The sequence below is a fragment of the Miscanthus floridulus genome, chromosome 18 (assembly GCF_019320115.1).
Source record: "Miscanthus floridulus cultivar M001 chromosome 18, ASM1932011v1, whole genome shotgun sequence".
NCBI lineage: Eukaryota > Viridiplantae > Streptophyta > Magnoliopsida > Poales > Poaceae > Miscanthus > Miscanthus floridulus.
This window is the reverse complement of record NC_089597.1, coordinates 133,565,434-133,580,067: the sequence shown is the minus strand read 5'-3', so window position 1 is coordinate 133,580,067 and position 14,634 is coordinate 133,565,434. Positions and strand designations below refer to the sequence as shown.

General features: G+C 45.5%; 1 protein-coding gene across 4 annotated transcripts; it reads right to left on the bottom strand.

The window, feature by feature from the left end:
- Window positions 1–4,911: 4,911 nt before the first annotated feature.
- Window positions 4,912–11,240, bottom strand: LOC136521001 (disease resistance protein RGA2-like). 4 transcript variants are annotated; one of them, XR_010775475.1, is made up of 3 exons: window positions 6,773–10,431; window positions 5,980–6,085; window positions 4,912–5,351 (listed from the first exon to the last, which is right to left on the bottom strand). XR_010775475.1 is itself a non-coding variant. In XM_066514717.1 (2 exons), exon 2 carries the CDS (start codon window positions 10,205–10,207, stop codon window positions 6,971–6,973), a length of 3,237 nt encoding a protein of 1,078 aa, XP_066370814.1. In that variant the 5' UTR covers window positions 10,208–10,377; window positions 11,228–11,240; the 3' UTR covers window positions 6,520–6,970. The 4 variants fall into 4 exon arrangements, 1 of the variants encoding a protein (XP_066370814.1); XR_010775476.1 differs by lacking the exon at window positions 4,912–5,351 and adding an exon at window positions 5,708–5,740; XR_010775477.1 differs by lacking the exon at window positions 5,980–6,085.
- Window positions 11,241–14,634: the final 3,394 nt, after the last annotated feature.

Here is a 14,634-nt window from a genome sequence, read left to right as displayed (position 1 = left end):
TTTCCTCAGCTCCACACTGCTCAAATGGCCTGTTGGGGGTTGTATTTATAAGCCCCACTGAGAAAGTAGCCGTTGGGGTCCAACTCCCGCAATTCTGCTACTGACCGGACGCTGAGATCGTCCTAACCGGACGCGTCCGGTCGTCCCGACCGTTGCAGCCACAAACTACCGATCGGACGCTGCCAGCGTCCGGTCGCCTGCCACCGGACGCGTCCGGTCGTAGTTTCGCGCGCCTGGAACCTCTCTGTACTCGATCGGACGCTGTGTTTTTGCATTTGGTCGGTTGCCGCCAGCGTCCGGTCCTCGCGTCCGGTCGCCTGTCTGCCGAGCCACCGGTCCAGCGTCCGGTCGCGCTTTCAGCGTCCGGTCCAGCGTCCGGTCGCCTCTGCGAGCTCGTTTCTTCGCGATCTTGCGTACGGCTTGGTTCCAATCTTCATGCTTGGACTTTGCTTAATATCTTGGGTCTTCACTTGTGCTTCTAAGGTCTTTCTTAAGGTGTTGATCATCGGATCATCACGTCGCCTTAGTCCAAGTCATGTCTTGCACCCTATTGAACTACAAAATAAACACTTGCAAATTCATTAGTCCAATTTGGTTGTGTTGGTCATCAAACACCAAAATCCAAAGTAAATGGGCCAAGGGTCCATTTTCCTTACAGTAGCCCCCGAGCATCAGCTTGCGAGTACTTGGACATGAGCTGTCGAGTAGTTGGTCACCGCAGCCAAAGTAGTCGGAAACTGTGACGAGTAGTCAGACAACTGGCTTGTTTCAAAAAACAAGATCTTTTTGAATAGGATATTATACTTCTTTTTGAATGAAGATCCTTTATTTTTCGTTGATGTCTTCTTTGCCTGGATGTCTTTGATTTTGTCAAGTGCTTGTCATGCTTTTGTCTGCACTGTGTAAACAACTCGGTATTTGTAGATCGTTGTCTTGACAAACTTTCTTGATTTGTCGAGTGCTTGTCTGGCTTTCATCTGTGCCGCGTAAACAACTCGGTATTTATAGATCGTTGTCTTGACAAATTTTCTTGATTTGTCGAGTGCTTGTCTGGCTTTCGTCTGCGCCATATAAACAACTCGGTATTTGTAGATCGTTGTCTTGACAAACTTTCTTGATTTGTCGAGTGCTTGTCTGTCTTTCATCTGCGCCATGTAAACAACTCGGTATATGTATATTGTTGTGTTGACAACCTTTCTTGATCTTGTTGGTACTGGAAAGTCTTAGGACTAGCGGGTGTTAGCTTATTAGCTACCCTTATCGGCGGGCTCAAGCATCTTTTGAGCTCTTTTGCTCTCGACCGGAATGCTTAGGCATACTATTAGCCATTTTGCTTTTTGGTTCAGGTGTTAGCTTATTAGCTACCCTCATCGGCAGGCTCAAGCATCTTTTCAGCTCTTTTGCTCTTGGTCGGTATGCTCAGGCATATTATTAGCCATGTTGCTTTTTGATTCGGGTGTTAGCTTGTTAGCTACCCTCATCGACAGGCTCAAGCATCTTTTCAGCTCTTTTGCTCTCGGCCGGTATGCTCAGGCATATTATTAGCCATGTTGCTTTTTGGTTCGGGTGTTAGCTTTTTAGCTACCCTCATCGGCGGGCTCAAGCATCTTTTCAGCCTTTTTGCTCTCAGCGGGTATGCTCAGGCATATTATTAGCCATGTTGCTTTTTGATTCGGGTGTTAGCTTGTTAGCTACCCTCATCGGCGGGCTCAAGCATCTTTTCAGCCCTTTTGCTCTCGGCCGGTATGCTCAGGCATATTATTAGCCATGTTGCTTTTTGGTTCGGGTGTTAGCTTGTTAGCTACCCTCATCGGCGGGCTCAAGCATCTTTTCAGCTCTTTTGCTCTCGGCCGGTATGCTTAGGCATATTATTAGCCGTGTTGCTTTTTGGTTCGGGTGTCAGCTTGTTAGCTACCCTCATCGGCGGGCTCAAGCATCTTTTCAGCTTTTTTGCTCTCGGCCGGTATGCTCAGGCATATTATTAGCCGTGTTGCTTTTTGGTTCGGGTGTCAGCTTGTTAGCTACCCTCATCGGCGGGCTCAAGCATCTTTTTAGCTTTTTTGCTCTCGGCCGGTATGCTCAGGCATATTATTAGCCGTGTTTGTTTTTGGTTCGTGAAATCAACTCAGGGAAAGCCATAATAGGACATGTTGTCGATGAACACCATCTTTATTGATCTTGAATGAAAACCATAATAATACATGTGTTGTCAAGGAACACCATCTTTATTGATCATGAACGTTGATCTCTTGTGGCTTGTATATATATTCTCCCTTGAGTTGTTTTCATGCGTAGAATCTTCTTAGTTGGCTGATGTGCCATGTATTGTTGACTTCTTTTCCATCTTCAGTTATCAACTTGTATGCGCCAGCTGTCGATGTTTCGATGATTTTGCTTGTCCGGGTTGTCTCGGTTGTTTCTATCCGGGAACCTTTCTCGTGTCTTCTCCTCTGCAGTAACCATCTTTTCTACTGTGCGTCTGAATTCTTTATTGTTTCTCGGATTTTCTTTGCAGAAGTCCTGAAATTGCCACCTAGCCATGATTCTGTGAGAGAAAGCTTCGATTACTTCTCGTTCGGTGATGTCATGTACTTGAGCACGTAGTTCGCCAAATCGTCGATAGTAATCTCTGAGACTTTCGCCCCCTTTCTGCTTGAGTCCTTTTAATTCTGCGTGGGTGATGGGGTGCATAATGATACCCGCGAAATTTTCACAGAAAGCTCTTTGCAAGTCCTCCCAATTTCTGATTGAGCCTAGATTTAATTTGTCGAACCATTGGAGGGGTATGGTTTCTAGGGCCATGGGAAAGAACAAGGTCTTGATGTCATCGTCTCCTCCGGCTAGTTCAATCGACTGCGAGTAAACCCTGAGCCACTGCCTTGGTTCGGTCTTGCTATCATATTTAGAGTGGTTGGACGGCTTGAACTTATGAGGTAGTCGTATTGAAGCAAGTCTGTTCGCAAAACAGGGGAATCTATCGTATGTTCCGGCTTCTTTGTATTCTGATTCGGCACCTCCTTCCAGCCAACTGTTGTTTTGGTGAGAGTAGTTCTGCGGGGCTGTCTGAATAGGTACTTTGCTTCTGATCTTTCTTGGTTGTTTGACTTGGTAGTTTTGACTATGGTCCCTTCTACTTTCTCTGTTGTGACTTCCACTTGGTCCAAGTCTCTCGAAAGTGGACTTCCTTTGATTTTGATCTTCCTGCTCATGAGATGTTGACCTGGCAGGTAGTCTTGAGCGGGTCTTTTCGTCGTGCGTCCTTAGGACCGTTGACCGGAGAAGGTCCCAGAGCTGTTCCTGTCTTTTACTGGGATGTGAGGTCGCTCTGAGTTCTTCCAGTGCTTCTCAGATCCTATTCTAGGGTGTATTCGCCGCGCATCTTTCTTCGACTTCTTGTTCTGATTTTCTTCTATTGTACTCGGCCAGATCTGACTCATATCTGATCCAAGCTTCCTTGCGTTGCCTAGCACGGCGTTGGCGTCCTTGCTTCAATTTGTTTCTTCTTTCTCTGGCTTGCCTCTGACTCTTGGTCTCACCATCGTGCCCCTGGATAAAGGGTGATATGTTGGACTTAGATTCATCCGATGACCTGATGTCGGGTGCTTCCGGGGGGACCAATGGTGATCGAGGACAGCGAACCATGAGTACTTCTCGTGCGTGAATTGTTCCGCTAACAGCGTCGATTTCCACACTGTCGGAGTTGTTGATAACTTTAGTAGAGGCTTCAAGGTCGCAGATCGAGTCTCCTTCTTGGTAGGGTAGAATTGCTGTTGTCGTCGTGCCGACTAGTCGGGTACCGCTATCCTCAGGAACAGAACCTGGCCAGTGGACGATGCAGTCTTGAGATGTTATAGTCAGTACGATACCTTCCTGAGCTCCTTTTAGTGGCATTCTAAGCACCGGGTCGAGGGATCCTTCGGGCCGTGTCTGATACGATGTTGTCATGTTGTGGAGTCCGAACGGAAAAGGGCCCGACTTCTTGAAAAGACTCTGAGTGAATTCCGAGTTGTATTCTTGATAGGCCAAGGCCGTGTACCGGAGCCCTGTCGGAAAAGAACTCGGTTTCTCGAAAGAACTCGGTAGAGATTCCATCTCGGATGCAGAGCTTGAGTTTGAGTCGGATACAAAAATCCACGAAATCTGAGTTGGATCAGATATCACGAGCTGCGCGAATCTTCCGATGATTTGATCTGTCGTAGTCGCCGAAATAGAAAGGTTTTCATGGTGATCCAAATCTTCGAGTAGACGGCCTTGAAGCTTGCCGTTATCGTCCGCCTCGCAGATCCATGAACCGAAGATGAAGGTTGATCCCGTCGAGAAGATCATGTTGTTGAGGTCCGTCGAGCTCTCGGATGCAAAGTCGTTGAAAGCCCCTACCTAGCGCGCCAGCTGTCGATGTTTCACCACCGATAGCCTGCCACGGGGGTCCCCAATGCAGTATGTTCGGGCTTCAGCGTATGCGGAACTCGACGGTTAACGCAAGAGACAGTCGATTTATCCTGGTTCGGACCCTCGATCGTAGATCGAGTAATAGCCCTACGTCCAGTCGGCGTTAGCCTTTGCGTTGGATTGATTGTAAAGTGTTGTGTTATCTTACAATTGTTCTCTTCTCTTGGACCTCTTCATCTAAGGAGCCCTGCCCTCCTTTATATAGTCAAAAGGTCAGAGTCCTAGTCAGTTTACAATGTAGAGTCCTAGTAGGATTACAGGGTAGTATTACTACTAGGATTATATAGGAGTAATCCTAATCAAACTAGATCTCCTTTTTTCCTTACGGTGTATCCCGTGGGTCCTGCACCGACAAACGGGCACGTCACGATCTCATTGTGGCATCACACGTGAGAGGCTGCAAATATTGAGAAAAAACCCCGGTGGGAAAACGTGAGTCGAGCTCAGCTCGAACCTGGCCTCTCCACCACCCGGAGCACTTGCCGCTCGAGCTACGGCTCGATCCCCAGCAAGAAGTAGTATTTATGCTGAGGCATGTGTGGTTCCTTAGACCGCCTAAAGGTGTTTGCATTCTAGAAACAATTGCTTTGTAAGCAAATCTGAAGCTCTCAAAAAAATGCATGTGTTTGCCGCTTGCGGATAGCTTTGGCGATGGGAGTTGTTGTTTTTGCAACATAAAAGAAACTGTTTAACAACTTTTTTTCGATTGCTATGTAGCACACCTTATTTGGAGGGTGTTTGAAATTGCTTTTCGTTTACGTCCACCAACTAGCCCTTAGGGATTTAATCCCCCTCAGTCCCTTCCAATCCCCTTTCAGTCCCTGCTAAACCGAACAAGCTCTAAGGCAAATTCAACCCCCTTCCTCACAACAACTTTGCATCCGAAGACTGCAGCACAGAACCTGAACCATCAGTTTTGAGCCATTATTATTCTACTATAATATAAGCATAAGCACATGAATATTGCAGAACGGAACCATCATATCACAGAGTAAACATGAAGTTAAGCTGAAGAAATAAGTTGCATCGTATCACATCATATGTAGATGTATGGGAAGCTCATTTGAGTAGAAATAAATTGTAATTATCACACAATATGTTGTGTCTTGTGCCCAGCTTACTCAACAGGAGCAGCAATTAATTTAATACTAGCATGCAGATGCACGCTTTTAGATAACAGGATCCAAATGCGGAAGTACCAAAGCAGTTGTTGAGTAGCCCATATGAATGAAAGATGGAACTGAAGTTATTTTTTGCATTGTTGGGGCAAACAATGGATGAACCTAGGATCCTACAAATAGCATATGTTTTCAGTGAATAGTATCATGAAAAACGACAGTATTTCACCTAATACAGTCATACTATGCAAAATGAATTCGTTCGTTGAGATGCAGAGATTCAATTAGCTTTATACGCATTAAGCATTTGACTTATCGATAGTTTTAAACAAATATCGAAAACATGAGGTGCATTCCAAGGATTAGATCAAAATTCTCTCTACCGAGCAGACAGTGAGAAGATAAATTATACCAAGAGGGATATGATCTCTTGCTTGGATGAGAATTTCAATCATTTGGACTAAGCATCTTGCTCTGCTGCATATATCAGTACGTGCAAATATGTTGTCCGATTGTCCCTGAATAAATAATTGGAAAATCTAGCTAGTTAATTGCATGGTCCGCACCTTTGACGTCAAAGAGGTCGAGAAACTACCGAGTTCATCAGGTTATTCTCAGACATAAGCAGCCTTATACTACTCTCAAGATAGAATATTGACAAACATATACACCGATTAATGCCAAAATTAATTGAAAACTGACAAATACAACTTGAATTAGGTGTGTCCAGATCGTGATATATATTATGTTTGAACCAGCATGCCTAGTTCTTGTTCTGGTTAAACTAAATTGTTAGAGATAATCAATTTTCATCGACAAACCAAAATCTAAAATTATGACAGCTAGTAAGTTAGAGCACCTAGAAGCCCATGCCAGCAAGATTAGTGAGATATAATAACTGCTTAGGTTTGACAACTACACCAAACATCATGGCTTCATATGTTCAGTTCCTACATACAAAATAGGCTGAAACCAAATCAGAGTATCAGATAAACAAAGTGATATTTTACAAATTTTTAGAACATCACTGAATCATTTGCAACAATATGTGTGCATTAGTATACATGACTCCCACTCAAGTTGAACACAAGTAAAGTCGCAAATATAAGCAGTTGAATAACCCAGTGATACAAATCGTATGACCAACTTTGACATAGCAGTGAGAATACATCGCTTGGGCTGGATCATTAGGGTAGAATAAATACCTCTAAAATATGGTCTGGTAGATATGTCAGCAGGTTGGCCAAAGTACACCATCACCATTGTTGGCACTGAGGCATCTGGATCAAAATTGAGTCAGCCGTTGGATTGCATCTAACCGCCCCCTCACATGCACTGCAACTAAGCCGTTGGATGCACATTATACGGCTGCGATAAGCCATGTAGTCACAGGTGATCTGGAACTATATTAATGGGTCTGCTGCATCCAAATCCCCGTAACCACGTAAATATTTGAGTAGTTCCTTCCCCTCCTTGGTCTGTAGTTCCTTCTTCTCGAAGGGCTGTTGCACCTCAGTAAGCTTAGGGCAGTGAGATAGCTCGACATGCTGTATGGATGCAAGGCCCTGCAATCCTCCGATGGATGCCAACTCCCAGCAGCCACATATTACCAGGCATGTGAGCGTGACGATCGAGTTCGACAGGATGCACTTGACCCTGGCACATCCACACAACTGCAGGAGGGTGAGAGAGGTGAGGTTCTCTAGGCAGGCTGGGAATGACCTGTCCAGCTCATTGCAATTCACTATACAGAGTCGTCGGAGTGAGGGGGGCAGAACCATTTCCCGTGGGCACTCCAGCTTGGGACAATGACATATTTTCAGGTCCTGTAGGCAAGCAAACCCCACAAAAGTATGAACCGGTATTGATACGAGATCCCCACACTCCTCAAGCGTTACCGACTTGATGGATGGCAGTATCTCTGGGGTCAAGAACTGCTCAAGATTTGTCAGCGCCCAGCATTTGAAAACACCTAAAGTAGTGAGGCGTGTAAAGGCAAAGGACACAATTCCATTGTTGCGACTGATGCTGCTGCTTGCATGCTGCGTCCCATCATTGCCACCCGTTTGTGTTCCATCGGCAGAGCAGGGGATTGATAAACTTTCCAAGGAAACACAGTAGGAAAGCTCCAGGCTTCTTAAAGTTGGAAGGTCTTCTGGCTTAAACCAGCTTGGAAGCCTATCACCACAAAAGGCATCGACTTTAAGGCATTCAATTCTCGAATGCGGACGCAAGCCTTCGAGCACTCCATTATCACTGCGCGTCAACCTTAATGATCCCTGTCGCCACTGTAGAACAAGTTCCTTGAGGTATTGCTTTCCAACAAGTCTAGCCTCAGCAGCCTCTTCCTCGCTCCAAACATTAGCAAGAGATCTGATGCAAAGCGTTCCGTTGAGCTGATTCATGAACTTCAGCTCATCAATTCCTCGCCCAGTCTCTTCTGCAACTATATACTCACTCAAGTTTCGTAGACAAGACAGGTTTCCAAGCCCTCTTACCCATGACAAGGTCTGAGAGGATTTTGCTGGCAGTGCTAGATGGCGCAAGTTGATTAGCTTTGTTACGCCCTGATGAATTCTTTGCAGCTTTGAATGACTTGCATCAAGAACTTGTAGGTTGCAAAGGCACCAGAATTTCTCAGGTAATTCTTGTACACTGCTATGAGATATATCAAGATAACGGAGACTATTCAGCTCACATATGCTTTCGGGTAGCTTTACCAGCTGGCAGCCTTTTAGGCTCAAAAATAGAATGTTAGAGAGCTGATTGAACCAGGTAATTTCAACATCAAATCTGATTCCAAACCTAAGTGAATGCAGTTTATTCAAATGTTGAATATCTCCCATTCTGGTCAATGACTCACCACCCACCTCAATCGACATGTGCCGAACTGTATTCTGCATTCTGCTCTTCTTGTTCTGGTTTCTTAAATCTTGCATCACCAAGCATTCATCCATAGAAAAGGACACAGCCATATCATGGATCAGATCGTGCATTACGTACCTTGTTTTATTCGGGCATTTTGGATCGGTTTGGAAAAGAAATCTGTTTCTCAATTCATCAAAGTAAATAATCCCCACATCTTCAAGACGCATGCTTCCCCCTGGCACAACAAAGCCCTCGGCCACCCAAATGCTAACTATCTCATCTCTTTCAAAGCTATAATCCTTGGGAAACATGGAGCAAAATATGAAACATCTCTTAACCTCTTCTGAGAGATACAAATAGCTGAGTTGAAGGGCTGGTAATATCTCATTCTCTTCATGCCGCAGCTCCCAGAGTTCACTCTTCTGGATAGTCATCCAGTGTTGCTCTGTCAGGCTCATATTCAACAAGCGCCCGAGTGTTTTTGCAGCCAAAGGAGACCCGCACAACCTAGTGCAAATGCTCTTACCAATATCTTGCAAGTGAGGATATGACTCTGGGTTATTTGTACCAAATGCACACTTTCTGAAGAAATCCCAAAATATATCAGTAGGCAATCCTTCAAGTTGGACAGGCTCACAGTTGCTTGTGGTAACACGAGTAGCAACCACTGGACATCTTGTAGTCACTAAGACCATACTGCCTTCTGGTCCGTACCTCAGAGGTGCATAAAATGCCTCCCAATATGCATTAGCATTCGGCCAAATGTCATCCAACACCAGAAGGAATTTTGGGCACATCTTCAGACGCTCCTTCAATTCGACTTGCAGAGCATTTAGACTGCATGATGATGTGTCGAATTTCTTCCCAGGGATGGATTCAATGATCTCCTTTGTTATCCTTCTCTTATCAAACAAGTCGGAGACACAGACCCATATCACCACACCAAAGTGGTGTTGCACCCTTGGATCATTGTAGATGAACTGAGCTAGGGTAGTCTTCCCCACACCGCCAATACCAACAATCGAGATGACAGAAACATTGTTGGTGCAGTTAGTAGTCTCAGCAAGTCCAGCCCTGCCGCTGTTTCCTTTTGGTCGCTTGGCTCTGGATGTGGAAGCGACACCATTATTGCTTGCGGCTTCTCTCTTCCGGCGATTAGATCCACCACCTTCAGAGTCAGAGCTATTGCCCCCGGTCCCGGCGAGTTGCACTCCCAATAGTTTGATCACCTGATCCCGTTGGGCCTCGCGCCCAATCGTCACACCAAGCATCTCGATCAACACATCTCGTTCACCATCACGACCAACAACTTCCGGGGCGCTGATAACCGAACTCGTCTCCGGCATGATCTGTGATGGCTCAAAGCTCATAAGTCCCATAAGATTGAGCATCCCCTCGATCTCAGCCACAACCTTGTCGAGCTTATCTTGCATCTCCTTTATCCTTGCTTTGCCACGAAGGATCCAAATTTTGGCAAGATTCAGAGAGGAAGATAGGAGCTGACCTGCCCTGCTCCGGTCAGCGGCCTGTATGCTTTGCCTCAGCCTCTGGTCATCTAGCTCGCGGAGGATGTCCTCTGCATCGTAGGTGGTGTCCTTGAGATGCGAGAGAAGCTTCGCCAGCTCCTTGTCCTTGAACATGCCCCACTCGACGCGACAGATGAGCTTGCGAGCCTTGGGCAAGGTGGCTCGGAGGCGGTCCAGCTCGTTGTTCGTCTGGGTCTCTTCGTAGAAGTTGGCCCCGGCTGAGAGAATCCATTGTAGTTTCTCCATGGCCGTCGTCCGTCGTCCGTCCTCCACGGACGTACAGCAGCTGAGCTGAGCAGCACTCAGTGGAGGCCGGCAGCGACAGCCGGATCGGACGCCGGTGATGAACGGACTGGAGAGAGGCGGCTGGATCCGAGACCGTACGGGAGATGTGCGCTGTGGGGGGGCGATGGGAGCTGCACGAGAAGACGCCGGCCAGGACAGTCAGTGGACGCGGGTAGAGGAGTCAACTCCGGCACATCACATGGCTTATGGGTACCGAGGGAACCATGTTCTTCCTTTTCGGATAAGCCCTCGTTTAGTTCGGCGCGGAATCGGCGCCGTCAGAGAGCCTGTAGCTACAGTATTTACTGTAGCGTTTCGTTTGTATTTGGTAATAATTGTCCAACCGTTCACTAATTAGGCTCAAAACGTTCGTCTCGCAAAGTACAACCAAACTGTGCAGTTAGTTTTTGATTTCGTCAACATTTAATACTCCATGCATGTACCGCAAGTTTGATGTGATGGGGAATCTTCTTTTTGCATAGTGCCAAATTCTGGAAATCGGTGGAACTAAACAGGCCCTAAAAGTAAACTGAGTGGGTTCTAGGCTCGAGAGGGGTGGAAAACTCTTTATACACTGTTTGATGCATCCTCTCGTACGTCGTCTACGCGTATGGCCGTCGGTTCAGCGGAACGGCGCCGTGCCGCAAATACGATGTCCATCTCCGGCTAGGATTAAAAGAGGTGCAGTAAAAACTCAGATCTGCGGCGGCCTTTTCCCAACGGATCGGGCGCCTGCGTCTGCGTGACTCGTGAGGGAGAGAAACGAAGGTTGGGGAAAAGTTAAAAGCAGGAAGCCTGCAGCTAAAATGCCGATTTCACGGCTGGAAGAGAAAAAAAAGAATCCACTCCAATCTCTTCTCTTCTTTTCCTTCGTGATTGCGTGAGCAGATGAGTGTCATCAGGGGCATAGCATCATGAGCACGGATGACGCCGAAAACGAGTGCCAGCGACTCACGACCTCTCAACGGAGTAGAGGCTCACCGGAGAAGTGGGACCACTGGGCAGCGCCGGCGAAGGGCCACCGCAGGGCCCGCCCTGCGCCGCCCCATCGCCCCTCCCGTGGCAGCCGCGCTGCCCGCCCGCGGCTCGCTGCGCCGGTGTCCTCCATCCGTATCGAGAACGCGGAGAGCAGCAGTGTACGTGTACAGTAGCAATTCTCCGGCAGAGGAGCTCCGCGTACCGTAGCAGAGTGTCCAGTGAGAGAGAGAAAAAGAGAGAGCAGCAGTGTACAGAAGCAATTGAGTGGAAGTTTCAAAGGAAGCTTTTCTCCTCCACTTTGTTGGTCGGCGTCCTCGCATACGGCCAGTTCGCTTCGCTGATAAATAATGGCTGATAATACTGTTAACTGATTTATTATAAAAGAAAATATTATTGATCGCTGAATATTATTGATCGCTGAAAAAATACGCTTATTAGCCGAGCAAACATCCGTCGATGTCAAACGGCGAAGCAAACGAGTAGTAGAGCAGTGCTTTCAATCAAAAGAAAAAAAAAACCCCGACTAGTAGAGGAGATAGAACATGGCCACGTTGCATCATATTGTTACTGTACACTGCCGCTCTCTCTCTCGCCGCAGTCGTTGCATCGCTTCCTGCACCGCGTATGTACGATGCCTCGCTTTAAAATTTTTCTTCATCGGCAAGATTCGGTTGCATGTTTGCGGTGGGACCCATGACCATAAAAAAAGTACTTTTTTCTCCTCACCGAGTGGACTTGCAGCCTCTGCCCGGTTCTTGCAGGTTCCTCGCAAGCGCTTGGTTACCCGTATCAGAGTCAGAACCTGGCTCCCCATGCATAAGGGCCTGTTCGGTTCTGGGAACCGTGGCCTGGATCCGTTCCGGTCAGGAACACTTATCTACAGCTCTCAACCAGGAATGGTTCCTGACCGGAATGACCCTGAACGAACGAGCCCTAAGGTAGCGCAGAGCCTGACTCCCCGGATATATATTTTATTTACAACAAAGTTTTTTATTGATGCTATTAACATATGATTAGTATATATTAAGTGATATTAGTGTATTTTAAAGTAAATTAAGATATTAAAAGTAAAATATGAACTATTAGAGTGCAATTACACAGGTTAAGGCCCCCTTTGGAATGTGGTTTTTTTTTTTTCTGTTCCTGCGTTTTCCCTATGAAAAATAAATTGATTCCCGAGAAATTTCTACATAATTCCTGTAAAATTTCTGCGTTCCAAAAGGGGTCTAAATATTATAAGATCTCTTGTTTTTCTATTTTTATTTCATATGGTACGACTTCATGCAGGTAACCAAACACCATCTCTTCTCAGCTATACTACAGACATCTTTTTAAGTGTCGCTATGCTATTTATACTGGTCAAACTTTCTTAAGTTTAACTAGGTTTGTATAAAATATTAGCAATATTTGTATCTCCAAATAAATTTATTATAAAAATAAATTTAATGATCTATCTAATGATACTAATTATGTACCATAAATATTAATATATTTTTATATATATTTAGTCAAAGTTGAGTACGTTTGACTTCTCGAGATAACAACGACGGCTAAAAAGCAATGGAGGAAGTAGACCAGCATACAAGAACAGCTTGCGTCTCTATAGCATGTCCAGCAAAACCTGGTTCCCAGGTGCGAGCCAGGCTTTCCTCACCAACAAACCAAACACACTAATAGACTTCCAAACTTGCACTGATTCTTTCTCTCTCCAGGATGAATCGGCTTGCTCCAGCAGTACAAGTCGATTCATGAAACTCCACCTATGATGATGCATCGCTTTGAGAAAGCCACCGGATAAGAAGATGCTAGCATATGGCCATACAGGGACCTCTTCCATGCTTTTATGTACCAGCTTTATAAAAGGAAAAGAAATATTCACTGTTAAATTTAATTTAAACCATTAAGTTTGTGACTAACTCTCAAATTCTTACGCTAGTCATATTTTCTGCGTTCAAAACACCTATTTCTATAAAATTACTGTATTTTTCAATCCTCTGTTTAACACCTCCATTCATTTAATATTCCTCTATTTTCTTCCATTTGTATGTTTTTCATTCCTTTATTCCCACTAGAAGAATGATTGACCCTCCCCCTACGGAACTTGGCCTTACAACCTGCAGTTCCTTTGTAAGTTGTCTTGAAAGTGTAAAATATCTAAATTTTTCGTTGCAAACCAATATTTTAAATAGCCGGATATAGCTTCCGCTATAGCTAGATTTAGCGGCTTGGCAAGGCTGAAGCTAGGAGAGTTGCCTTTTAAATGCTAGTAGCGGTGATTAGCGTGCTAAATAGGCTAAACGAGATCAATTTAGCATTAGAAAGTAGTACTCCTTCTATTCCAAATTATAAGTTGTTCTACCGTTTCTAGATTCATAGCTTTTATTATGCACCTAGACATACGTTATGTGTAACTGCATAGCAAAAGCTATGTACCTAGAAAAGACAGAACGACTTATAATTTGAAACGGATGGAGTACCTAGCAGACCGGTGGACCAAAATCAGAGTCATGTGATGGCCCCAACCCTAGCCATTCTCTAACACCCGGTTTTAAAGGCAAAACTGAATGCAAATCACATGTATGCCAGGATCAGCTTATTCATACATGTGACGACATCAACAGTGATACATTGTGGTGTTTATTACAAAAGCGATAACTTTATTTAAAAAGGACCCAGGGATCTAAAAGAAAATTACATCATAGAACTTCAGCGGAGCAGGCATAGGCAGCCGACCGGGGGTACACCAACGTAGCTCGAACCATGTTTTCGTGTAGCTCCATCTCCAAGTCTAAACAGCTGGGTGGGATAGTGAAAGCATCTAGGCGCCTGTTTGCGTTTTGGTAATTAATAACATCTGTGGACTAACATTTCACATGAGAAATGAAAGGCAAAAGGTTGGTCCACATGGAGGCTTTGACCCGCATGAAGGTCATGGTGGAGATGACAAGGAATCATGTTGACAAGCCTCAAGACAAAGGCTACCGGTGAAAGGCCCTAATTTGGTTTTGGTAATTGAGTGATAATTTAGGTGGACTAATATGTGTTTGATGTGAGATACACGGGTGACTAGTCCACAGGTACACTAGTACGAGCAACACTTAAAGCCATGATGGAGAAGTGGCTTAGTTATGTTGCAAGTGCTCAACTAGTGCTTTGGAGGAGCACATTGCATATGACACATGACATGATGTCTTGTGGCTACGTGGAGAAGATCAAGAGGCATGGCTTGGCTACGAACGATCGGGTTGCCAGTGTGAAGGGAAAGCTAAAGGCTCGGGTACGATGGACCATTGAGGCGGTGAAGCGCGAGTAGAGAGCTTGGCGCCGATGGACCGAGGCAACGATAAAGAGCAAGCGAAGCTATGATCGATGAACCAATAAGGCCTCATGATGACATAAAGTCAATCATA

Bases quoted from the DNA above. Each gene is read 5' to 3' on its own strand.
- LOC136521001 (XM_066514717.1), bottom strand. From the start codon at position 10,207: ATGGAGAAACTACAATGGATTCTCTCAGCCGGGGCCAACTTCTACGAA.